Source organism: Ahaetulla prasina, chromosome 4, assembly GCF_028640845.1.
Source record: "Ahaetulla prasina isolate Xishuangbanna chromosome 4, ASM2864084v1, whole genome shotgun sequence".
Taxonomy (NCBI): Eukaryota; Metazoa; Chordata; class Lepidosauria; order Squamata; family Colubridae; genus Ahaetulla; species Ahaetulla prasina.
In genome coordinates this window covers 3,311,829-3,336,419 of record NC_080542.1, presented here as the reverse complement: position 1 = coordinate 3,336,419, position 24,591 = coordinate 3,311,829, and the positions used below count along the sequence as shown (strand labels likewise).

General features: G+C 47.2%; 1 protein-coding gene across 1 annotated transcript in view; it reads left to right on the top strand.

Moving 5' to 3' along the window:
• The first annotated feature begins 428 nt into the window (after positions 1–428).
• The window catches only part of LOC131196698 (hydroperoxide isomerase ALOXE3-like), a 36,281-nt gene continuing 12,118 nt past the window's right edge, over positions 429–24,591 (top strand). Inside the window, exons 1-10 of the mRNA XM_058179833.1 lie at positions 429–1,034; positions 4,630–4,834; positions 6,366–6,450; positions 9,769–9,891; positions 10,465–10,568; positions 14,058–14,227; positions 15,618–15,761; positions 16,450–16,653; positions 18,062–18,148; positions 22,057–22,226. Coding sequence (XP_058035816.1) covers positions 888–1,034; positions 4,630–4,834; positions 6,366–6,450; positions 9,769–9,891; positions 10,465–10,568; positions 14,058–14,227; positions 15,618–15,761; positions 16,450–16,653; positions 18,062–18,148; positions 22,057–22,226 — 1,439 coding nt within the window. The 5' untranslated portion in view covers positions 429–887. The remainder of the gene's footprint in view (positions 1,035–4,629; positions 4,835–6,365; positions 6,451–9,768; positions 9,892–10,464; positions 10,569–14,057; positions 14,228–15,617; positions 15,762–16,449; positions 16,654–18,061; positions 18,149–22,056; positions 22,227–24,591) is intronic.

The following is a 24,591-nucleotide window of genomic DNA, read 5'->3' as shown; positions in this document are numbered from 1 at the left end:
CTCATTCCATATGCATATCCACTGGTGAATATTTTATCTGGTAACATCATTAATTCTATCGTTCTACACCATTCATATTAATATTTCAGCTAATAGTATTTTTTTCTCCAATCTTTACTAACATATCTTCCCTTCTAGCCATTGATAAAATATATCCCATATCTTACAGTATTGTTTTTCTTCCTGTTCTCTTATTTATAAGAGAATCATAAGGCAATCCTTATGATTTATATTGATATATTGACCATCAATTGTGTTGCAAATGTTGTACCTTGATGAACGTATCTTTTCTTTTATGTACGCTGAGAGCATATACACCAAGACAAATTCCTTGTGTGTCCAATCACACTTGGCCAATAAAAAAAAATTATATTCTATTTCAAATGTCAATTTACCCATTTCAGCACATTCCATTATTTTCCTAATTATTTCGTTTTGCAAAGGTATTTTCTCACTTTTCCAATTTTTGGCAAACACCATTCTAGCAGCTGTTACGATATTTACCATCAAATAACTCACTCCTCTATTATAAATTCCTGGTATGATCCCAAGTAGAAAGACTTCTGGTTTAAAATCTATGTGCTCTTTAATCATTTTTTTTTCCCAACCATGAAAGGGGAACCAATTGTGGTTGTGCAATTATAGGAGCGGGTGGCAATTCTTTTTGAAGTCGAACCAGCGAATTCAGAACCAACAGATTTGGCCGCGTTGCATTCCTCGCCCAAGGCGTGGGAGAGGTGACTGTCATTTATCCGTGGCAGGTGCGTGGCACGTCAGCTTTCCCTGGGGAGGAGCTGCTCAACATGTCCCAGCCCGTCTGAGGCATCGGCTCGCCACAATCCTTCCTTGCTCACCTGCGTTCTGAGCTCGCTTTCCCGGCTTCCCAGATGGCGACCTATAAAGTCTCGGTAGCCACCGGCGACATGATCTTAGCTGGCAGCTACAGTACCATCTCCATCACCCTGGTGGGCGAACGAGCGGAAAGCGCCAAGCAGCGGCTGGACAAGCTGGGGAAAGATTTCGTCCCCGGAGCTGTGAGTATTTGGAGAGGAGCGGGATTCGAAAGGGGTTCTGACGGGGGGGGGGTTTGCATGAGTGTGGGGTCCTTGCGGCTCTCTGACGTCTCGTGACCAGACTAGGCAACAGCATCAGGGCTGGAAAGGAGCGGGGTGTGTGGAGAAGGAGAAGGAGGAGAACAGTGGGGTCTGAGCTCCCTGAGCTAAGTTGTTTTTCTTGCAGACGTCTCATGACCGGAGTAGGGAACAGCATCAGGGATGGAAAGGAGGAGGGTGTGTGGAGAGGAGGAGGAGGAGGAGGAGGAGGAGGAGGAGGAGGAGGAGGAGGAGGAGGAGGAGGAGGAAGAAGAAGAAGAAGAAGAAGAAGTAGAAGAAGAAGAAGAAGAAGAAGAAGAAGAAGAAGAAGAAGAAGAAGAAGAAGAAGAAGAAGAAGAAGAAGAAGAAGAAGAAGAAGAGGGATATGGGGTCCTTGATGCTCTCTGAGCTGGGTGGTTGTCTTGCAGATGTTTCATGACCCATCTAGGGAACAAAAGCAGTGCAAGAAGGGAGTGTGGGATTTAGGGAAGAGAAGGAGGAGGAGGAGGAGGAGGAGGAGGAGGAGGAGGAGGAGGAGGAGAAGAAGAAGAAGAAGAAGAAGAAGAAGAAGAAGAAGAAGAAGAAGAAGAAGAAGAAGAAGAAGAAGAAGAAGAAGAAGAAGAAGAAGAAGAAGAAGAAGAAGAAGAAGAAGAAAAGGGATATGGGGTCCTTGATGCTCTCTGAGCTGGGTGGTTGTCTTGCAGATGTTTCATGACCCATCTAGGGAACAAAATCAGTGCTAGAAGGGAGTGTGGGATTTAGGGAAGAGAAGGAGGAGGAGGAGGAGGAGGAGGAGGAGGAGGAGGAGGAGGAGGAGGAGGAGGAGGAAGACTGTGGGGTCCTTGGTGCTCTCTGAGGTTGGTGGTTTTCTTGGAGACGTTTCATGACCCAACTAGGGAACATCATCAGTGCTAGAAGGGTGTGTGGGGGGTTTGCTCTCTGTTTATATTGAGCCGTGGTGGCGCAGTGGTTAGAGAGCGCAGTACTTGCAGGCTACTTCTCCTGACTGCCGGCTGCCTGCAATTTGGCAGTTCGAATCTCACGGGGCTCCAAGTTGACTCAGCCTTCCGTCCTTCCTTCCGAGGTCGGTAAAATGAGGACCCAAACGGTTGGGGGCGGGGGGGTGGGGGCAAGAGGCTGACTCTGCAAACCGCTTAGAGAGGGCTGTGAAAGCACTGCGAGGCGGTATATGAGTCTAAGGGTTATCGCTATTGCTATATACAAGTGGATTGCTTGACTGAGCTTTTGTTTGTTGCGTGATTGCTTGTCTGAGCTGGTAGCGGCAAACCGCTTGTATAGAGAGAGAGAGCAAACCCTTCCCCCTTCTAGAGCTGATGATGACACCTAGATGGGTCATGAAACGTCTTCAAGAAAACGAGCAAAGTCAGAGAGCACCAAGGACCTCACAGTCCTCCCCCGCTCCTCTTCCTCCTCCTCCTCCTCTTCTTCCTCTCCACAAACCCCACTCCCTTCTAGCACTGATGATGTTATCTAGTTTGGTCATGAAACGTCTTCAAGAAAACAAACAAAGCCAGAGAGCCCCAAGGACCTCACAGTCCTCCCCCGCTCCTCTTCCTCCTCCTCCTCCTCTTCTTCCTCTCCACAAACCCCACTCCCTTCTAGCACTGATGATGTTATCTAGTTTGGTCATGAAACGTCTTCAAGAAAACAATCAAAGCCAGAGAGCCCCAAGGACCTCACAGTCCTCCCCCGCTCCTCTTCCTCCTCCTCCTCCCCCCTCCTCCTCTTCTTCCTCTCCACAAACCCCACTCCCGTCTGGCACTGATGTTGTTACTTAGTTGGGTCATGAAACGTCTGCAAGAAAACCACCCAGCTCAGAGAGAGTGAAGCATCCTTTTCCTCCTCCTCCTCCTCCCCTTCCTCTTTCCCTCCCCACTCCTCCTCGTCTCCCCTCTCTCTTCTAACACTGATGATGTTCCCTAGTTGGGTCATGAAACGCCTGCAAGAAAAACCACCAAGCTCAGAGAGCACAAAGGACTCCACAGTCCTTCTCCTCCTCCTCCTCCTCCTCCTCCTCCTCCTCCTCCTCCTCCTCCTCCCCCTCCTCCTCCTCCTCCTCCTCCTCCTCCTCCTCCTCACAAACCCAACTCCCCCCCTGGCACTGATGGTGTTCCCTAGTTGGGTCATGAAACGCCTGCAAGAAAACCACCCAGCTCAGGACCTCCCGGCTGCGCCGTGAGCTAGAAAGATTTTCTTCTGTAATTAGAGAGAGGAAATTGGCCAATTTTCTGGTGGGCGCCTTGTAATTTCCTGATGCTTATTAAAAGTTGCTTAATCTTCCTGGGGGCGGGGGAGGCAGATTCCTGGAGAAGAAAATCTTCTAGTTTTTTTTAAGAGGGGGAGGGAATTCTGCATGCCTTTCGGGTCTTCTCTCTTATGCCGGGATCTTTAATACTCGGCTAAGTCAGACTTCTCTGCAGCGGAGATACGACTCAGGAGACGGGGGTGGGTGGGGTGTCAGTTAAAGCGACCATCCCAAAACGGTTGTTTTCTACAGGACTCAGAGAGGCAGTTTGGGGGCATGGTGAAGGCACCAGGCTAGAAAGTGGGAGATTGGGGAGTTCTAGTCCTGCCTTGGCCATGAAACTGGGCGGTCTTGTGCCAGCCACCTTCTCTCAGCCCTAGAAATTTCAAAGGAAGGAAAGGAAGGAAGGAAGGAAGGAAGGAAGGAAGGAAGGAAGGAAGGAAGGAAGGAAGGAAGGAAGGAAGGAAGGAAGGAAGAGATGAAGGAGGGAGGGAGGAAGGAAGAATGAATGAATGAATCAGAGAAGAAGGAAGGAAGGAAGGAGGGAGAAGGGAGAGAGGAAGGAAGGAAGAATGAATGAATCAGAGAGGAAGGAAGGAGGGAGGGAGGAAGGGAGGGAGGGAGGAAGGAAGAAAGGGAGAGAGGGAGGGAGGAAGAAAGGAGGAATGAATCAGAGAGAGAGGAAGGAAGGAAGGAGGGAGGGAGGGAGAGAGGAAGGAAGGAGGGTGGGAGGGAAAGGGAGGAAAGAAGGAAGGAAGGAAGAGATGAAGGAGGGAGGGAGAGGGGGGAAGGAAGAATGAATGAATGAATCAGAGAAGAAGGAAGCCAGAAAACTTACAATCAGACTAGAGCTGGAAGGGACCTCGGAGATCTTCTAGTCCGACCCCCTGCTCAGGCGGGAGACCTTATCCCACATCAGACCAATGGCTGTCCAATCTCTTCTTAAAATCCTCCCATGATGGAGCTCCCACAACTTCAGGAATCAAGTCGTTCCACTGATCCATTCATTCATAGAATAACAGAATTGGAAGGGGACCTCGGAGGTCTTCTAGCCCAACCCCCTTGCTCAGGCAGGAGACCCAAGGCCATTTCAGACCAACGGGCTGTCCAATGTCTTCTTGAAGGCCTCCAGCGACGGAGCACCATCTCCGCAACATCTGGTGGCAAGCTGTTCCGCTGGTGAATGGTTCTCGCCGCTAGGAAGTTTCTCCTCAATTCCAGACCGATCCTCTGTTTATATCGCGGTTTAGTCTACTCCTGTTTTGTGCCCAGGTGGACGAATACGACGTGCCCTGTGAGCGGGATCTGGGACCCATCGTGCTGATCCGCCTCCACAAGGAGCCCTACCTGTTCTTCCCGAAGGACAACTGGTTCTGCAGCTACGTCCGGGTGAAGACGCCTCGGGGGGAGACCTACCACTTCCCCTCCTATCAGTGGCTGGAGGGCTACTGCACCCTGACTCTGCGCGAAGGGACAGGTAGCACAAGTTTTGACTCTCCTCCCCCCCCCCGGCACACACACACCTGGGAGGAAGGGGAGAAGGCAGGTGAGCCACCCCCTTGTCCCCAGACCCAGCTGGGTCGGTGGGTGGTTCTGCAGAGGGGTCTTCAAGACACAGCCGACGATGGCATGGTATAGGGGTTAAGGTGCTCGCCTCGGCACCAGGAGACGGTGAGTTCTAGTTCCGCTTAGCCATTGAAAGCCAGCTAAATGACTTTGAGCTAATCACCAGGAGACCGGGAGTTCTAGTTCCCCCTTAGGCACGAAAGGTGGCTGGGTGACTTTGGGCCAATCACTAGGAGATGGGGAGTTCTAGTTCTGCCTTAGGCATGAAAGGTGGCTGGGTGACTTTGGGCCAATCACTAGGAAATGGGGAGTTCTAGTTCTGCCTTAGGCATGAAAGGTGGCTGGGTGACTTCGGCCAATCACTAGGAGATGGGGAGTTCTAATTTTGCCTTAGGCATGAAAGCCGGCTGAGTGATTTTGGGCCAATTCCCAGGAGACTGGGAGTTCTAGTTCCGCCTTAGGCATGAAAGCTGGCTGGGTGACTTTGGGCCAATCACTAGGAGATGGAGAATTCTAGTTCCACCTTAGGCATGAAAGCTGGCTGGGTGAGTCTGGGACAATCACCAGGCGACGGTGAGTTCTAGTTCCACCTTAGGCATGAAAGATGGCTGGGTGACTTCGGCCAATCACTAGGAGATGGAGAGTTCTAGTTCCACCTTAGGCATGAAAGCTGGCTGGGTGAGTCTGGGCCAATTCCCAGGAGACTGTGAGTTCTAGTCCCACCTTAGGCATGAAAGCCTGCTAGGCGACTTTGGGCCAGTCCAACCCACCTCACAGGGTTGTCATTGTGAGGAAAACAGGAGGAAGAAAGATTATTCGATGAAGGCACACACCCACCCGCCCCGATGTATGGTATTGCAATAACCAGCCTCCCCAGCACCCATGCTGGCTGGGGATTAGCTATATTCGGTACCTCTGGGTGCCGGGCCCCAGAGATGCGTGGGATTGAACGATCCGAGATTTAGCCTCAGCCGGTGAAACGGTGCCTCTGAGCACGCAAAGACTTTCCAGCACTCAACAGCCGCCCCGGTTCATTAGGGAAGGCTCGGCCCATAGGCACCAAGGTATCCCGTGATTTCCAGGGGTGACTTCCCCATTCCAACCCCCAACCAAGGGTCGCGGTGTGGCTCACGCTGTAAGATAGCCTGTTATTAAAACACAGCAGCCTGCAATTACTGCAGGCTCGAATCCCACCAGGCCCGAGGTTGACTCAGCCTTCCATCCTTTATAAGGTAGGTAAAATGAGGACCCAGATTGTTGGGGGGGGCAATAAGTTGACTTTGTATATAAATATACAAATAGAATGAGACTATTGCCTTACACACTGTAAGCCGCCCTGAGTCTTCGGAGAAGGGCGGGATATAAATGTAAATAAATAAATTAAATAAATAAATAATAAATACATAATAAATAACCAGCCTTCGGTTCTCTTTGTCCTGCAGCCAAAACGATTGAAGACGATGCCGGAAACCCCACCCTGTTGACCCATCGCAAGAAAGAGCTGGCCAAAAAGCAAGAAAGCTACAGGTGAGCGAGGTGAAACCTCCCCCTCCTCCCCCCCTTCTCTCTCTGGAACCCTCCGGTAGCCCCAAAGCTGCCGCCGTGAACCCCAGAAGTCGAGGGCTTGGAAGAAGCGCCCAGAAAGTGAGGTTTTCTGAGCAGGGGTGGGTTCTACTTATCTTTACTACCGGTTTGCAACCGGGACGCATGCGCAGGACTTTCCTGATGACGTCCAGGTCAGTGGGCGGAGCCTCCCCCCCCCGGGTGTTACTACCGGTTCTTGCGAACCGGTACGAACCGGAGGCAACCCACCACCGGTTCTGAGGGGAGGAGAAGCCGGCGGCGGCTTGAGCGGCTAGATTTCTACAGGCAGAGAGCGGACGCTTTTCGATTCGATTTCCCCCTTTGAGGCGGGATTAGGAAAACTTTCCCACCACCCCCTCCCCAATTCTGGGTCTCCTCCCCCCTCCACGCCCGCCCCCAGATAAGGACGAAGGTTGTGTGTCTTTAAACAAGGTTTGAACCAGGAAGTCATGTGGTTTTTACAATCTGCGCATGCGCAGGTCTGTGCACACGGCACATGCACTTCCAAACCGGTAAGGAAGATAAGTAGATTTCATCCCTGGTCTATATGTGTGTATCTATGTGTTTGTTGTGTTTGTGTAGGTCAGTGTGTGTATGTTTATGTGTCTCTTTCGGTCGTTTCTTTTGGTTTTCGTTTTTTCTTCTTCTTCTTTTTTATTTCTTTTTTTTAATTATTTTTTTTTTTAATAAATAATTTTTATTTCCATTTTCCAACATCATATTTATGTACAAACTATTATCCATCATTAATCATTAATTTTTATTTATTACTGATTCAGGCCTGCCCGATTGCCACTTCCTTTCTTCACAACCTCCCTCTCTACCCTCTACTACTTTCACATCCTTCATCTCCTTCATTTTACTACTTCCTCTCTTCCTTCTTCACTCCTCCCTTCTTCCACCCTGTCTAACCTACTTATTCCCCTCCTCCTTCTCTACTTTTTCCTACCTACTTTCTTCCCTCCTTCTACTCCTCTCTCCTTTTCTTCCCGAAATGGCAGTCGAGCATCCCCAATATCATTTTAAATTTTAATTTCATAGCTTCAAAAATTACTGTACATTAATAATCAATCCATGTATCATTTCCCCCCCTTTCCCCCCCCTCCCCCTTCCCCCCCCCCAGACTTCCCAGAGCAAATACCGGGTATTATGACCAACAATCACAAGCTAAAGTATACAAAATATACATAACCTCCCACCTTTAAAAATTTAAAACTTTAGATCCCCTCACAATAAAAATAAAGAGATAGGAAAGAATAATAAAAAGAAAAAAAGAAAAGAAGCAATACCAACTTCACATATTACTTCTTCTTACAGTCCATTTTTAAAATTAATCCATCTTCTCAAATTCAATTTTTTTCCACTTGTATATTCCTTCAAATTTCATAAGTCCATTTCTCAAATTACAGTCCATCTTCTCGAACTCAAATTTTCATCACTTATATATTTCTTCAATTGCCATAACATTTAATGTCCGTTCTTCTTACAGTCCATTTTAAAAATTAGTCCATCTTCTAAAATTCAAATTTTTTTCACCCACTTGTATATTCCTTCAAATTTCATAAGTCCATTTCTTAAATTACAATCCAGCTTCTCAAATTCAAATTTTCATCACTTATATATTTCTTCAATTGTCATAACATTTAATATCCAATCTTCCAATACTACTCCATCAATCAAATATTATTTCGAATAAAATCTCTCAAATATAATATTTCCAGCTTAACTTCATAACTTCTTCTTCTTTTTTTTATTTCTTTTTTTTATTATTGAAAAAGTTTTACAAAACTTTTTCCCCTTCCTCCCATCCCCCCCACCCTTCACAAACCCCCTTCCCCCGACTTCCCAGAACAAACACAAGGTATAGTTAAAAATATACCTTGCTCAACAGACTAATGCAGTCTGTTATTAACACAGCTGCTTGCAATTACTGCAGGTTCTAGTCCCACCAGGCCCAAGGTTGACTCAGCCTTCCATCCTTTATAAGGTAGGTAAAATGAGGACCCAGATTGTTGGGGGGGCAATAAGTTGACTTTGTATATAAATATACAAATAGGATGAAGACTATTGCTAAGATAGTGTAAGCCACCCTGAGTCTTCGGAGAAGGGCGGGATATAAATGCAAATTTAAAAAAAATAAAAATAAAACAAACATATGCTAAAAAAATTTCCCTCCTAACTCAATTATACTCCTACAATTCTCATCAACTCCTAACCTCCCCCAAAACAATCAGAAATAATACATCCTAATCATTCAAAGGCAGTCTGATAACTCTTCGTCTGATATCTGTTTTGAATATAGTCGATCCATTTTTTCCCGTTCGTTTAAATATCTTTCCTGCGTATTGTCTTTCAAAGAGGCTGAGATTTTCGCCATCTCAGCCAGATAACTTTCAATATCCATTCTTCTATTGTAGATGCTTCTTTTTTCTTCCAATGCTGTCCTATCAGTAATCTTGCCGCTGTTATTAGATTTAAAATCAGTTTCGTCTCAATTACTGTACAGTCTTTCTATCGTTTTTTTTTTTGTACGTGCTTGTTTTTCTACGTCAAGGGTTGGCAATCTTAAACACAGAAAGAGACACTCGGACCCGTTTCCCACAAAAAAGAAAATACCGGGAGCCACAAAAACCCTTCCCGTGCCTGGATTATTTCCTGAGCGATTCACAAAACTAGCATATGTAGTTGAATTAAACTTTCTGTTTTCTTTTCTTGGACTTATCCACGGTCGGCCTACTGGGAGTCGAAAAGCTCAATAAATCACATGCCGACAGGTGTCGCACATCGGCGGTTGTGTGTCGGTGGTTCAACGTTTGTGTGTGTGTGTGCCTGTGTCTCTGAGTCTGTGTATTTCTGGGTGTGCCTGTGTGTGAGTTTGTGCTTGTGTGTGTGTGTGTGTATATAGTACAAAGGGGAATAGCGAACTCACAACCGTAGCTGAGCACTCCAAGCTGCCATAAACACAGAAAGATTTGCGGAATTGTGCATTTCCGTCTCCAAACTGGTGCCCACCCACCCTGCTGTCCTTTCGGACTCCAACTCCCATAATTCCCATGCACCAACGACCTTGCAACCCAGCCCCCGTGGAGGGCGCCAAGTTGGGGAAGAACGAGACACGTAATTCGCCTCCAACGCATAATCTTCGCGCCTATTGCATCACGTAGCGAGGAGTTCCCTAGTCTCTTTTGTGTGTGCGTTTTATGTGTGTTGTGTGTGTCTGTGTTAAAAAAAAATCTTTGGGGCTGGATTTTCTCACCGCAGCTGGAAGACGTACGCTCCGGGCTGGCCCAGGTGCGTCGATGCCCACACCACCGAAGAGCTGCATTCAAATTCAAAGTATTCGCTCAGCAAAACCACCGTCTTCGCCGTTCGCACCCTCAAGTCGTGAGTAACGGATGTGGTGGGTCGGGATCTGGGTTTTAGCTTCGGCTGCAGCAGAACAAGAGCGAGAGAGCTGGAAGGGACCTTGGAGGTCTTCTAGACCCACCCTCTGCTTGAGCAAGGGAGCCAATGGCATGTCCGACAAATGGCCGTCCAGTTGCATCGCAAAATCTCCAGTGATAGAGCTCCCACAACTTCTAGTGGCAAGCTGTTCCACTGGTTAATTGTTAAAAGGATGTCAGCATTCTAGGTCTCTCTCTCTCTCCTTGTAAAAGAGAGAGGATAACGTATGTTGGAAACGCATTGGGAGATGTGCCTTGAGGGCATCTAATCTGACCCTCCACCAAGCGCCCGGGTTCGAAACCAAGATCGCAAAGGGAATTTTTTTACCACCTTGGAGGAAATTCACCATTTAAATTCAATAATAATAATAATAATAATTAAAGGTTACGACTCCAGGGAGGCTGGCGCAGCAATGTCTGGCCTTAGCAACTTTGAAGATGTGGGGATGGTGGTGGGTTCAACTCCCACAATTCCCCCCACCCCCAGCTCACCTGTGCTTGTCCTTCCTCGCAGGGAGATTGAACTGAGGCTGAAGGGCTTCTCGAATCTTGTGGAATCGTGGGAGAGTCTGGATGATCTCCGCAAAATCTTTTGGTTTCACAAAACTCCTGTCACAGGTGGGTCTCCCTTTGGCCAAGAGCTCCAGAACCAGACAGCGTAGATGATGGGAGAGAGGGAGGGAGAGAGGGAGGGATGATGGGAGAGAGAGAGAGAGAGAGATGGGAAGCAGACAGACAGACAGGCAGACAGATAGATATGATGGATGGAGAGAGAGATAGACGTGATGGGTGGGTGGATGGGTGGATGGATGGATGGAGAGATAGAGATGATAGATGGATGGATGGATGGATGGATGGAGAGATAGAGATGATGGATGGATGGATGGATGAAGATAGATGATGGATGGAGAGATAGAGATGATGGATGGTTGGATGGAGATAGATGATGGATGGAGAGATAGAGATGATAGATGGATGGATGGATGATGGATGGAGAGATAGAGATGATAGATGGCTGGCTGGCTGGATGGATGGATGGAGAGATAGAGATGATGGATGGATGGATGGATGGATGGAGATAGATGATGGATGGATGGATGGAGATAGATGATGGATGGAGAGATAGAGATGATAGATGGATGGATGGATGGATGGATGGATGGATGGATGGAGAGATAGAGATGATGGATGGATGGATGAAGATAGATGATCGATGGAGAGATAGAGATGATGGATGGATGGATGGATGGAGAGATAGACATGATGGATGGATGGATGGATGAAGATAGATGATGGATGGAGAGATAGAGATGATGGATGGATGGATGGATGGATGGATGGAGAGACGGAGAAAAGACATGACTGATGGATGGATGGAGATAGATGATGGATGGAGAGATAGAGATGATGGATGGATGGATAGAGATAGATAGATATGATCGATGGAGAGATAGAGATGATGGATGGATGAATGGAGATAGATGATGGATGGAGATAGAGATGATGGATGGATGGAAGTAGATAGATGATTGGCAGAGAGAGAGATGATGGATGGATGGATGGATGGATGGATGGATATAGATAGATAGATAGATAGATAGATAGATAGATAGATAGATAGATAGATAGATAGATAGATGATAGATGGATGGATGGAGAGATAGAGATAATGGATGGGTGGGTGGGTGAATAAATATGATGGAGAGATGGAGAAAAGAAATGACTGATGGATGGATGGAGAGATAAAGATGATAGATGGATGGAGAGTTAGAGATAATGGATGGATGGATGGATGGATGGATGGATGGATGGATGGATGGATGGATGAAGAGAGAGAACAAGGGAAGATGGATGATAAATAGCTATAACCAAGAGAGACGCAAATGGATTTTTAGCCTCCTCTATTCCCAAATATTTATTTATCTTTACTGGATTATTCCTGGAGACGAGAAAAGGAAGAGAGGAAGAGAATAGCTTTTCCTCTCCCATTTTCTCCACTCTGCATATAATTTTATGCATTTCCAACGTTCTTTCCTTTTTTCTCCTTTTTTTTTTCCTAAGTCCCCAAACGCCCAAATACTGTCTTTTATTCTCTCTCTCTCTCTCTCTCTTTCCCTCCCTCCCTCTTTCTTTCTCTCTCTCTCTCAATAAAGATCCATCACTTTAGTTGCGTTGTGGCCCTCTGGCCTTTTCTTGCTTCTAACCGAAAGACGGGCGGGAGATAGAACTTTGATAAATAAATACAATAAATTACTTTTGAAGAAAAGCATAAAAAGGACGCTTGGATATTTTTATTTCCCTTCGATATTGAAAGAATATCAGCCTCCCGCCAATTGCAAGACATGTAAAGTTAACCTGTCTCTTGCAATACCGCTACTTTTTCGCTGAACCTCCAGGGAGCCCAAAAGATATTTCTTCAGTGAGTTGTGCCCCATTTTACGACCTTGCTGGCCAACGTCGCTAAGTGAATCGCCGCGGTTGCAAAAACGGATCACGCGATCCCCCCGGGGACACGGCGACCGTCTTAAAATATATTGCCAATCACTCAAATATTGATCAGGTAACCATGGAGATTCTCCAAAGGTCATAAGCAGAGGTGGTATTTAGCCGGTTCGCGCCGGTTCAGCCGAACCGATAGCGGAAATCGCTGGTGGGCCCGTCCACCCATCTCGGCTCTATGCCGTTCTATTTAGACACGTTTTTGAGGCCCTGCGCATGCGCAGAATTGGTGGGTGCGAGCGGAACAAGCGCGTGGAGGCGCGCACTCACATTTGCTAACCGGTAGGGAAAATAGGAGGGACACGGTGGCTCAGGGGCTAGGACGTTGAGCTTGTCGATCGAAAGGTCGGCAGCTCAGCGGTTCGAATCCCTAGTGCTGCCGTGTAACGGGGTGAGCTCCCGTTACTTGTCCCAGCTTCTGCCAACCTAGCAGTTTCGATAGCACGTAAAAATGCAAGTAGAAAAAAATAGGGGCCACCTTTGGTGGGAAGGGAACAGCGTTCCGTGCGCCTTTGGCGTTGAGTCATGCCGGCCACATGACCACGGAGACGTCTTCAGACAGCGCTGGCTCTTCGGCTTTGAAACAGAGATGAGGACTGCTCCCTAGAGTCGAAAACAACTATTTATTTATTTTATTTATTTATTTTATTAGATTTTTATACCGCCCTTCTCCCGAAGGACTCAGGGCGGTGTACAGCCAAATAATAAAAACCCCACAATATACACATTAAAACAAACTTAAAACCAAGCATATTACATAAATGGCCGAAATTTAAAAATTTAAAACCCTAAAATGCATAAAAATCCCAATTAAAATTTAATAAAACTTTTAAGCCAGTCCCGCTTGAATAAATAAATGCGTTTTCAGCTCACGGCGAAAAGTCCGAAGATCAGGCAATTGGCGTAAGCCAGGGGGAAGTTCGTTCCAAAGCGTAGGAGCTCCCACAGAGAAGGCCCTTCCCCTGGGGGCCGCCAGCCGACATTGTTTGGCGGACGCACCCTGAGAAGACCCTCTCTGTGAGAGCGTACGGGTCGGTGGGAGGCATAAGGTAACAGCAGGCGGTCCCGTAAGTACCCGGGCCCTAAGCCATGGAGCGCTTTAAAGGTGGTAACCAAAATCTTAAAGCGCACCCGAAAGACCACAGGAAGCCAGTGTAGACTGCGCAGTAGCGGTGTTACATGGGAGCAATGAGTGGCTCCCGTTACTACTCGCGCAGCTGCATTCTGGACTAACTGCAGCCTCCGGGTGCACTTCAAGGGCAGCCCCATGTAGAGACCATTGCAATAATCCAAACGAGAAGAACTAGTACGTATGTGCGAGGGGAATCTTTACCTTAAGGTAGAGGTATAGGGAAAATAAGTGAATACCATCCCTGGTTGTAAGTGTGAAAAATGGACACGAGTCACCATTTCTCACAGCCATCATAACTTTGAACGGTCACTAAACAAATGGTTGTAAATATTGTACACCCCGGAGGTGTGATCATCACCATGTTGTGTCCTGTCCTACCCTACCCTTCCCTTTCTTTCCTTCTTAAATGCCTCCATATTTAGCGGTAGCAAAAAGGCCCTCACAACCTTCTCTAAGAAGCCTTTCTGTAAATCCAGAATACGTCATGGACCATTGGATGGACGATGATTTCTTTGGGTACCAGTTCCTCAACGGAGTCAACCCCGTCCTGCTCCGCAAATGCACCGAGATTCCCAAAAATCTCCCCGTGACAGAAGAAATGGTGGCTGGAAGCTTGGGAAAGTCCACCCTTGAAGAAGAACTAAAGGTAACCTTAGGTGGACCCATCGGATGGGTGGGAGAAGTTTGGGGATTTGGGTCCCTGGAACACCTTCCAAGGACCAATAAAAGGGGAATATTTTTATCTCGGGGTGCAAACTTTCCAAGAAGGTCTCCTCACAAGGATCTGAGTTTAACAGAAAAGAGATTAACTGAGTTGGAAGGGACCTTGTAGGTCATCTAGTCCAACCCCCATCCTGGCCCAGGCAGGAGACCCTACGTCATTTCTGACAAGATCGCAGTCCAGTCTCTCCTTGAAAGCTTCCAGGGATGAAGCTCGCACAACTTCTGAAGGCAACTTCTGTTCCAGGGGTGGATTGTTCTCACTGTCAGAAAATTTCTCCTTATTTTCAAGTCGAATCTCTCCTTGGTCAGTTTCCATCCATTAATCCTTGTCTGGCCTTCAGGTTCTTTGGAAAATAGCTTGTCCCCCTCCTCTCTGTGGCAGCCCCCCAAATATTGGAAGACTGCTATCATGTCTACCCCGGTACTTCTCTTCACTAGACTAGCAATGTCCAGTTCCTGCAACTGTTCATCATATGTTTTAGCTTCCAGTCCCCTCATCATTTCTAGAATCTCAACATCTTTTTATAATGTGGTGACCAAAACTGGATGCAGGACTCTAAGTGTGGTCTTACTAAGGCTTTATAGGGTGGTATTAGTACCTCCCTTGATTGTATCCCTCTATTAATGCAATTTAGAATTGTTTGAGTTGGAGGATGCTAAATTGGAATAGAATTCAGATTGGGGAGATGAGTCCTTAATGGTAGAACTCAAAACACATTCTTCCTTCGTGGTAGAACCCAAAACACATCCTTCCTTCATGGTAGAACCCAAAACACATTCTTCCTTGATGTAGAACCCAAAACACGTCCTTCCTTCATGATAGAACCCAAAACACGTTCTTCCTTCATGGTAGAACCCAAAACACATTCTTCCTTCATGGTAGAACCCAAAACATGTTCTTCCTTCATGGTAGAACCCAAAACACATCCTTCCTTCATGGTAGAACCCAAAACACATCCTTCCTTCATGGTAGAACCCAAAACACATCCTTCCTTCATGGTAGAACCCAAAACACGTCCTTCCTTCATGATAGAACCCAAAACACGTCCTTCCTTCATGGTAGAACCCAAAACACGTCCTTCCTTCATGGTAGAACCCAAAACACGTCCTTCCTTCATGGTAGAACCCAAAACACATCCTTCAATGCTATTCCCCCTTTCTAAAATGGGAACAACATTGGGTCGGTCTCCTCTGATGGTTTCAAAGAGACCTGAATCTTTCAGGTCCCAACTGGGAAATCTGGATTTTCCAAAATTGCAGACTTACCTTGAATTCACACCTGTCTTCCTTCAATATCTTTCTCTCCTACCCAGAAGGGGAACCTCTTCATCGCCGACTACAAGATCTTGGAGGACATCCCGACCACCAAACTGAATGGGAAGCACCAGTTTCTCGCAGCCCCAATTTGCCTGTTGTACCTCAACTCGGAGCAACAGATGATGCCGATAGCTATCCAGGTGATCAGTGTTTCTCAACCTTGGTCCCTCAAAGATGGCTGGAGATAGGTGGACTTCAGTCCCCAGAATTCCATGCTTAAGATAGACGGACTTCAACTCCCAGAATTCCATGCTTAAGATAGATGGACTTCAACTCCCAGAATTCCATGCTTAAGATAGGTGGACTTCAACTCCCAGAATTCCATGCTTAAGATAGATGGACTCCCAGAATTCCATGCTTAAGATAGATGGACTCCCAGAATTCCATGGTTCAGATAGATGGACTTCAGTTCCCAGAATTCCATGCTTAAGATAGATGGATTTCAATCCCCAGAATTCCATGCTTAAGATAGATGGACTCCCAGAATTCCATGCTTAAGTTAGATGGACTTCAACTCCCAGAATTCCATGCTTAAGATAGGCGGACCCTAACTCAGAATTCCATGTTTAAGGTTGGTGGACTTCTAAAATTCCCTGTTTAAGCTAGGTGGACTTCAACTCCCAGAATTCTCTGCTTAAGGACTGTGGGCTCCTAGGTGCTCTCTGAGCTTGGTTGTTTTCTTGCAGACGTTTCATGACCCAACTACATAACAACATCAGTAGCAGAAGGCAGTCGAGTTTGCTCTCTAATTATCAACAATTGGAAGCCATGGAGATGTTGCATGAAGCTGAATGTGCTAAAATCCACTTTCTCCTTCCTCTCCCCCAGCTGAGCCAGATCCACAGCCTGGAAAGCCCCGTCTTCCTGCCCACAGACCGTAAATGGGACTGGACCTTAGCCAAGATCTGGGTGCGAATGGCCAACTTCCACGTCCACGAGGTCATCACCCACCTCCTGGAAGCCCATTTCCACTGCGAGGTCTATGCCATGGCTACTCTTCGCCAGCTCCCGATGTGCCACCCTATTTACAAGGTAATTGCCTTGAGAACGGGGGGTCCCAAGCGCTCTTGTGCACCCGTTGAGGGGTTCCCAGAGATCATCTGGAGGGAGATTGTTTTTGCGGGGGGGAGGCAGGGGGACGGGACACGTTGCGAGAGGCAACTGTCTCGGTTTTGTTTTTGAAGATGGGTTGGTGGCCTTCAAAAGCGACCTGGGAAGATGACTACGGAGATTTTGGAAAGCCAGGGACTATGGGATCGCCCAGCTACATTGACCTTAGGAAAATCTTTGGGGTGTTGGGGGGGTCTACTATCCCAGTTTTTTAAACTGGGCCCCGTTAAGAGGGGGAACTTCAACTCCCAGAATTCCCCAGATTATATTCCATGGTGAAGTCTAAGCAGTATCCCTTCCTTCCTTCCTTCCTTCCTTCCTTCCTTCCTTCCTTCCTTCCTTCCTTCCTTCCTTCCTTCCTTTCTGTCCTGTCCTTCCTCTTGTTTATTCCTTCCTTCCTTTCCTCTCTCCCTCCCACCTTTCCTTCTTCTTTACTTTCCTCCCTTCCTTTCTTTATTTATTTTTTTATTTCCCTTTTCTCTCTCCTTCCTTCCATCCTTCCTTCTTCTCTATTTTCCTCCCATCCTCCTTTCTGTTTCTCCTTCTTTCCTCCCTTCCTTCCATCCTCCCTTTTCTCTCTCTCTCCTTCCTTCCACTCTCCCTTCTTTTCTATTTTCCTCCATCCTCCTTCTGTTTCTCCTCCTCTCCTGTTTCCTCCCTTCCTTCCATCCTCCTTTTTCTCTCCTTCCTTCCACCCTTCCTACTTCTCCATTTTCCTCTCATCCTCATCCTCCCTTCTCTGTTTCTCCTTCTTTCCTCCCTTCCTTCCATCCTCCCTTTTCTCTCTCTCTCCTTCCTTCCACCCTCCCTTCTTTTCTATTTTCCTCCCTTCCTCCTTCCTTCCTTCCTTTTCTTTTCTTTTCTTTCTTTCTTTCTCTTTTCTTCTTTTTCTTTCTTTCTTTCTTTCCTTCCTTCCTCCCTTTTCTATCTCATTCTTTCCATATTTTGAATTTCCTCCCTTTCTCCTTTCTCTCTGCCTTTCCTCCCTCCCTTCTTTTCTATTTTCCTCCTTCCTTCCTTCTATCTTTCTTTCTTTCTTCTTCCTTCCTCCTTCCTTCCTTCTTCCTTCTTTTCTATTTTCCTCCTCTCTTCCTCTTTTCTCTTTCTTTCTTTCTTCTTCCTTCCTGCCTCTTTTCTATCTTCTTCCTTCCTTATTTTGAATTTCCTCCCTTCTTTCTTTCTCTCTGTCCTTCCTTCCTTCCTTCCTTCCTTCCTTCCTTCCTTCCTTCCTTCCTTCCTTCCTTCCTTCCTTCCTTCCTTCCTTCCTTCCTTCCTTCCTTCCTTTCCCTTCCCTTCCCTTCCCTTCCCTTCCTTTTTTTCTTCATTTCAGCTCCTGATACCACATACCCGTTATACCCTCCATATTAATACGCTTGCTCGGACCAATCTTATCCAGCCCGGTGGAGTCTTTGATAAGGTAAGAAATCTTCCAAAAGGATATTTTGACAACAGGAAGCTTGGCCTGCGCATTCCACATCACAAGTTCAACTGGAGAACACAACTTCACACATGCACCTTCTTGTTCTGTTTCCCTCCCCCAATACTCCCAACAAAGAGTCAGTCAAAGGCCTCCTCTTCTACTTTTATTTACATAGATAAATGTCCTGGCCACGTCTACCCACGGGCCTGCCAAGTTTCTGGAGATAACGAGGAAATTATAGATAAGGCCAGAATTACTCACGAATATATTCTTCCCTCCATTGATACAGTTTGCCCACACAAATTCACTGCTTTGTCCAAGACAAAAAACCAGGAAGTCCCACCTCCTATTTATAGTCTCTGCAGATGTCACTGCATGACCATCATTCCTTGGCTTTATCCCAATGCTGCTTCTGCTGCGCGCTGTCATGCCTCGCAGTCTTGCATCACTCCAAAACTGTTCTTGGGGCGTTGCCAAATCAGAAGAAGGCTCGAGAGAATCAGGCCTTGCCGGCCCCTCCTCCTCCCTTTGAGTGGGTGCCAGGGAGGGAGAGGGCTCAAGAGAAGCAGGGCTTGCCAGGTCTTCTCCCTCACTTTCTGAATCATCCAAGTCCAGGAGTCCGGGTCCAGGAACCTGGGTCACAACACTTCTAGAGTAGTGATGGCTAACCTTTTTGCCATCGTGGGCCAGGAGGCGGGGGGTGGTGGGGGTCGCGTGTGCCCACACCCATAATTCTATGCACCCTGCCCCCACGCATGCGCGCGTGATTCACCCTCACCCCACCCCACCCTGCTCCTGGCATGCGATGGCCTGGTAGGCCCGTTTTTCTCTCTCACCTGGCTCCAGAGCCTCTCTATGAGTCTCTGGAGGCTGGGGACAGCAAAAGTCACTTTCTATCTAACTGGAAGTTGGCAAATGGGTAGTTTCTGGCCTCCTGAGGGCCTCCGGTGGGGTTGGGAAAGTTTTCACCCTCCCCAGACTCATAGAGAGGCTCTGGAGTCAGATGAGAGAGAAAAACTGGCCTTCCCCACCACCACCCCAGGCCCTCCGGAGGCTGTTTCCCTACTTCTAGTTGGCCCAGAAGGCCCGAAAATCAGGGCAGAGCTGAGCTCACGTGCCCATTGATATGGCTATGTGTGCCACCTGTGGCAAGCATGCCACAGGTTCATCATCACGGTTCTACAGCCTGCCAAACCAATCAATTTTGCTTTTTACCGAGTCTTATTTCGTCAGTTGGAAATACGAAAGATAATTCCTGTGAGCGTCCAACATTCACCACCCTGCATTTCTTTTCACTGGCTCTCCGTTCTTTTATACGGTCCTTCAAACCAACATTTCTCAACCGTGGCGATTTTAAGAGGTGTTGTTGTGACCCAGGTTCCTGGACTCGGACTCCTGGACTCGGATGATTCAGAAAGTAAGGGAGAAGACCTGGCAAGGCCTGCTTCTCCTGGGCCCTCTCCCTCCCTGGCACCCACCCAAAGGGAGGAGGAGGGGCCGGCAAGGCCTGATTCTCCCGGGCCTTCTTCTGATTTGGCAACGCCCCAAGAACAGTTTTGGAGTGATGCAAGACTGGGCAGACGTGACCGGCGCGCGCAGCAGAGGAAGCGTTGGGACAAAGCCAACGAATGATGAGTCATGCAGTGACATCTGCAGAGACTATAAAAAGGAGGTGGAACTTCCTGGTTTTTTGTCTTGGACAAAGCAGTGAATTTGCGTGGGCAAACTGTATCAATGGAGGGAAGAATATATTCGTGAGTAATTCTGGCCTTATCTATAATTTCCTAGTTATCTCCAGAGACTTGGCAGACCTGTGGGTAGAGATGGCCAGAACATTTATCTATGTAAATAAATTAGAAAAGGAGGCCTTTGACTGACTCTTTGTTGGGAGTATTGGGGGAGGGAAACAGAACAGGCGTGGACTTCCACTCCCAGAATTCCTCAGCTGGCTGGGGAATTCTGGGAGTTGAAGTCCATACCTTCTCATGACTTAGCTTCAGAAACGCTGATCTGAATGGGAGAAATGTAAGTGCGACTCTCCTCAAAACTCTACTAAAAGTAGTTGGCGATGTCGAAGTAGTCGAAAATCTGGACTTTCTAACGCGGGGGAATCTCCAAACATGGCAACTTTGTGGACTTCAACTCCCAGGATTCCCTAGCCGGCTGAGGAATTCTGGGAGTTGAAGTCCATATGTCTTAAAAGCTGCCAAGTTTGGGGATCCCTGTTCTAACAGATCAGAAATGTAGCCGAAGAACTTACAGATGATTTAGAACAGCGGTCACCAACTGGGGGTCCATGGACCACTAGTGGTCTGTGAGAAAATTTTGGTGTTCTCCAGAAAAATTATTTGAATTTTTTAAAATATTGCACTAAATCAGGGGTCCTCAAACTACGGCCCTTTGGCCAGATATATGCAATGAATGTTGCTGCTGAGTCTCTCCCTTTGGGGTCTTTTTGTGTGGGTCGAAGGAGGGCAGAAATTCGGACTTGGGGTCTGCTTCAGCCTCTTGATGTGGGGCTTTGGGTGAGGGCTGGAGGGAAGGGCCGCCAATGGCGAAGAGCCGGAGGGCCTTGTTCCAGTGGGACTGCATCATGGCCTGGCTGACCATCTCAGCCCACTGAGCCTCAGGTGCCTGTACCTGGCCCTGCACTCCCACAGATCTTTCCTCTGCTTGGAAAGCCTATGCTCCTAGTCCTCAGTGAGGTGTTTCTACTGACCCACCTTCTCGGTCAGATCCAATTTGAACTGAGCTGTTTTGCCAACTCTTTCTCATGATGGCTGCTTAGCTCCAACAACTGCTTCCTGTTGGGGCCCTAAGGAGCCTGGGTGGGGAGGCGAGGAGTGGCTGGGAGGGGAGGGGCGAGTAGAGGCTGGCGGTGTCGTGAGTAACATCGAGTTCGCCACGCCCACCCAGTCACATGACCACCTAGCCACACCCACCCAGCCGGTCATAAGGCAGATCGTATTAGTGGTCCGCAGGATTTTAAATTATGAATTTAGTGGCCCCTGAGATCCGAAAGGTTGGTGACCCCTGATTTAGAAGATCCCAACGAGACCCTACTAATGATGAATTGGAAACCAAACCAGCAGCAGCCACTGGTCGGATGTTCTCCTCCATCTTCCTCCATGCATGTTCCTTGAGTTTCTATTGCTAGCGCTGAAGGATACTTCCCGTCTTTAACTTCTCATGAGAAGACAGTGTTCTGACCCAGGCGTTCCCAAACTCCTTATCCCAAGATAACCCTCCTTTTTTTATTAAGTTATTGTGAATTCCTCTCGTTCACATCCAGCAAAGTCTTTCAAGGGAGAATTTACAGTCACAGACCTTATCTGGCTTGGAGAGCGGCCAGGCCGATATCTTCAAAACTTGGCAAGGAGTCTCGGAGAATCATGAACCAATTAAGCACACTAATTGTCTCCTCCAAACTCCATTCACCTTTCGCTCCCCTTCTATTCCTTCTGGAAGGGGCCCATTCATCGTCCACCTGTGGCTTTACTCCTGAGTCGACCCTTGTTCTTTAGCTGTTCCCTTTGTCTGGCAACTCTGCGCATGCGCACGCTGGGAACAGGCTCCAGCTGTTCGTCTGCCTCACTGATGTCCGACTCTGAAGGCAGCTGAAAATTGGCATATAGCCCTGGCCCCCTCTCTGCCTCTGATGCAGAGCCCTCCGATGCAGAGCCTTCCCCAGACTCCAGGGTTGGCTCATGTTCCTCCCCAACCTCCTCACTGACCGAATCTGCTACCAGTTCTGCTGGCCGCTGGTGGGCCACAACAGGCAGGAGGACCCAGGAGGTCACACCCAAGTCAACTGGTACCAGCTGATGAGTCCACCTCAGGTTCTCCTGGAAGAGAATCCGCTTTTCGCGAACAGTTGGGTTGACCTCATATCTCCTTTTCTCCAGGCCACAGCTACAGGCCGGGATGGCATGCTGAAACTGCTGGCTAAAGGGGTAGAAGCCTCCAACTACACGTCCCTGTGCCTGCCCGATGACCTTGAAGAAAGAGGGGTCTCCTCCTTGCCCAACTTCTACTACCGGGATGATGGGATGAAGATCTGGGCCGCCATTGAGAAGTGAGTGAGCATCGGGTAGCTGTGTTCTGAAGGTGGGATTCAGACGGTTCGAACCGGTTCAGGAGAACCGGTAGTAGCACTCACCCGGCCAGGCGCAATCCTCTCCTATTTCACTGTGGTTTTGAGGTTGCATGCATGTGTGGAAGGCGCGCGAGAGCGAATTGCCGCGTTGTTTGACATCGCATGCATGCGCGGATGGGGCACGCTCACATTTCCGGTGCTGGGTGAACCAGTTGTGACCAGAATGTAAAGCCCACCTTTGGATGGGTTCTGTCTTCAGGAGGACCAAAGGTGAGTCTCCCTGGCTGGAAAGTAAGCTCTAAATACCTCAATTTAGGACCACTGTCGAGTCCAAAAATTCCCCTCGCTAAGCGAGATGAATGTGAAGTAAATTTGGCTTCATTTGACGGGGCCATTCGGGCCAGAGTTGTTAAGTGAATCACTGACATGGTTCAGAGGTGGGTTTCATCCAGTTCTGACCAGTTTTGGAGAATCGGTAGCGGAAATTTTGAGGAGTTCGGGGAACCGGTAGTAAAAATGCTGCCTGGCCACGCCCACCCCATCTATTCTCTGCCTCCCAGGTCCCAGCTGATCGGGAGGAAATGGGGATTTTGCAGTATCCTTCCCCTGGAGTGGGGTGGGAATGGAGATTTTACAGGATCCTTCCCCTGCCATGCCCACCAAGCCACGCCACGCCCATAGAACCGGTAGTAAAAAAAATTAGAAACCCATCACTGCTGCGGTTCAGTTAGTGAGATGGTCGTTCAGCGAATCCAGCTTTTCCCCCATTGACTTTGAAGCTTTTGGGATTTTGGGAAGAGTCCAAAGAATTTGGTAGTGCATTCCAAGCATTAACAACTCTGTTACTGAAGTCATATTTTCTGCAATCAAGATTGGAGTGGTTCACATTTTTAAATCTATTGTTTGCTCTTGTATTGTTGTGATTGAAGCTGATGTAGTCTTCAACAGGAAGGACATTGCAATAGATGATTCTATGAGTTAAACTCAAGTCCTGTCGGAGGCGGCGGAGTTCTAAGTTTTCTAAACCCAGGATTTCAAGTCTCGTGGTATAAGGTATTTTGTGGTATTCGGAGGAGTGGAGAACTCTTCTTGTAAAATATTTCTGGACACGTTCAATTGTATTGATGTCTGAAATGTGGTGTGGGCTCCAGATAGGCGAGCTGTATTCAAGAATTGGTCTAGCAAATGTTTTGTAAGCTCTGGTTAGATGTATAGTGTTTCTGGAGAAGAAGCTATGTAAGATTAGGGGGTTTTTTTTTTCAAACTTTTTTTTTCTTTTCAAACTTGGCCAGGTGTGTGGGCTTCAATTCTGGGAACTGAAGTTCCCGCATCTTAAAGTTGTCCCAAGTTTGAAAAACATTGTTCTACAACATCTTAGTACAAAGGGACATGATTTATATATATATTTATATATATTTATATTTATGATTTATATATATATATTGGAGATTTTCACGGGTTGCTCCTAGAAGCATTGCTCCTAGAAGCACGAAGCAGTAAACACCAGCCTGAAGATGACGAATGAGACTTCGTTGAAACTTCGCCAAGACACTTCCAATTTTACATGGGAGAAAACCCAAATAACCAAAGACCTACATATATAGATATAGATATAGATATAGATATAGATATAGATATAGATATAGAGATAGAGATAGAGATAGAGATAGAGATAGAGATATATAGATATAGATATATATGTAGGTATTTGGTTATTCGGGTTTTCTCCCGCGTAAAATTGGAAGTGTCTTGGCGACATTTCGACGAAGTCCCAGAAGCACGAAGCTGAAGCCTGAAGATGACGAATGAGACTTCGTTGAAACGTCGCCAAGTCACTTCCAATTTTACGTGGGAGAAAACCCGAATAACCAAAGACCTATATACAAACACCCGCGAAAATCTCAGAAAACATATATATATATATCTCCAAACAAATCTAATTTTCACCTACAATCTTCCCCTCTAGTCAAATTTAGAACCTTGAAAACACAAGGAGCTAACCTGATGAACAAGTACACAGGATAAACACATAATAACAGAGTGGGAGGGCACCTCGGAGGCCTTCTAGTCCAACCCCCTACTTAGGCAGAAAATCCTCTACCATTTCAGACAAATGGTTGTCCAATCTCTTCTTAAAAACTTCCAGTGTTGGAGAATTCACAACTTCTGGAGGCAAGTTGTTCCACTGGTTAATTGTTCTGTCAGGAAATTTCTTTTTAGTTCTAGGTTGCTTCTCTCTTTGATTAGTTTTCATCTGTTGCTTCCAGAAAGAGGCAGAGGCAGAGACAGGGAGAGACAGAGAGAGAGAGAGAGACAGGGAGAGGGAGAGAAAGAGGAAGAAAGA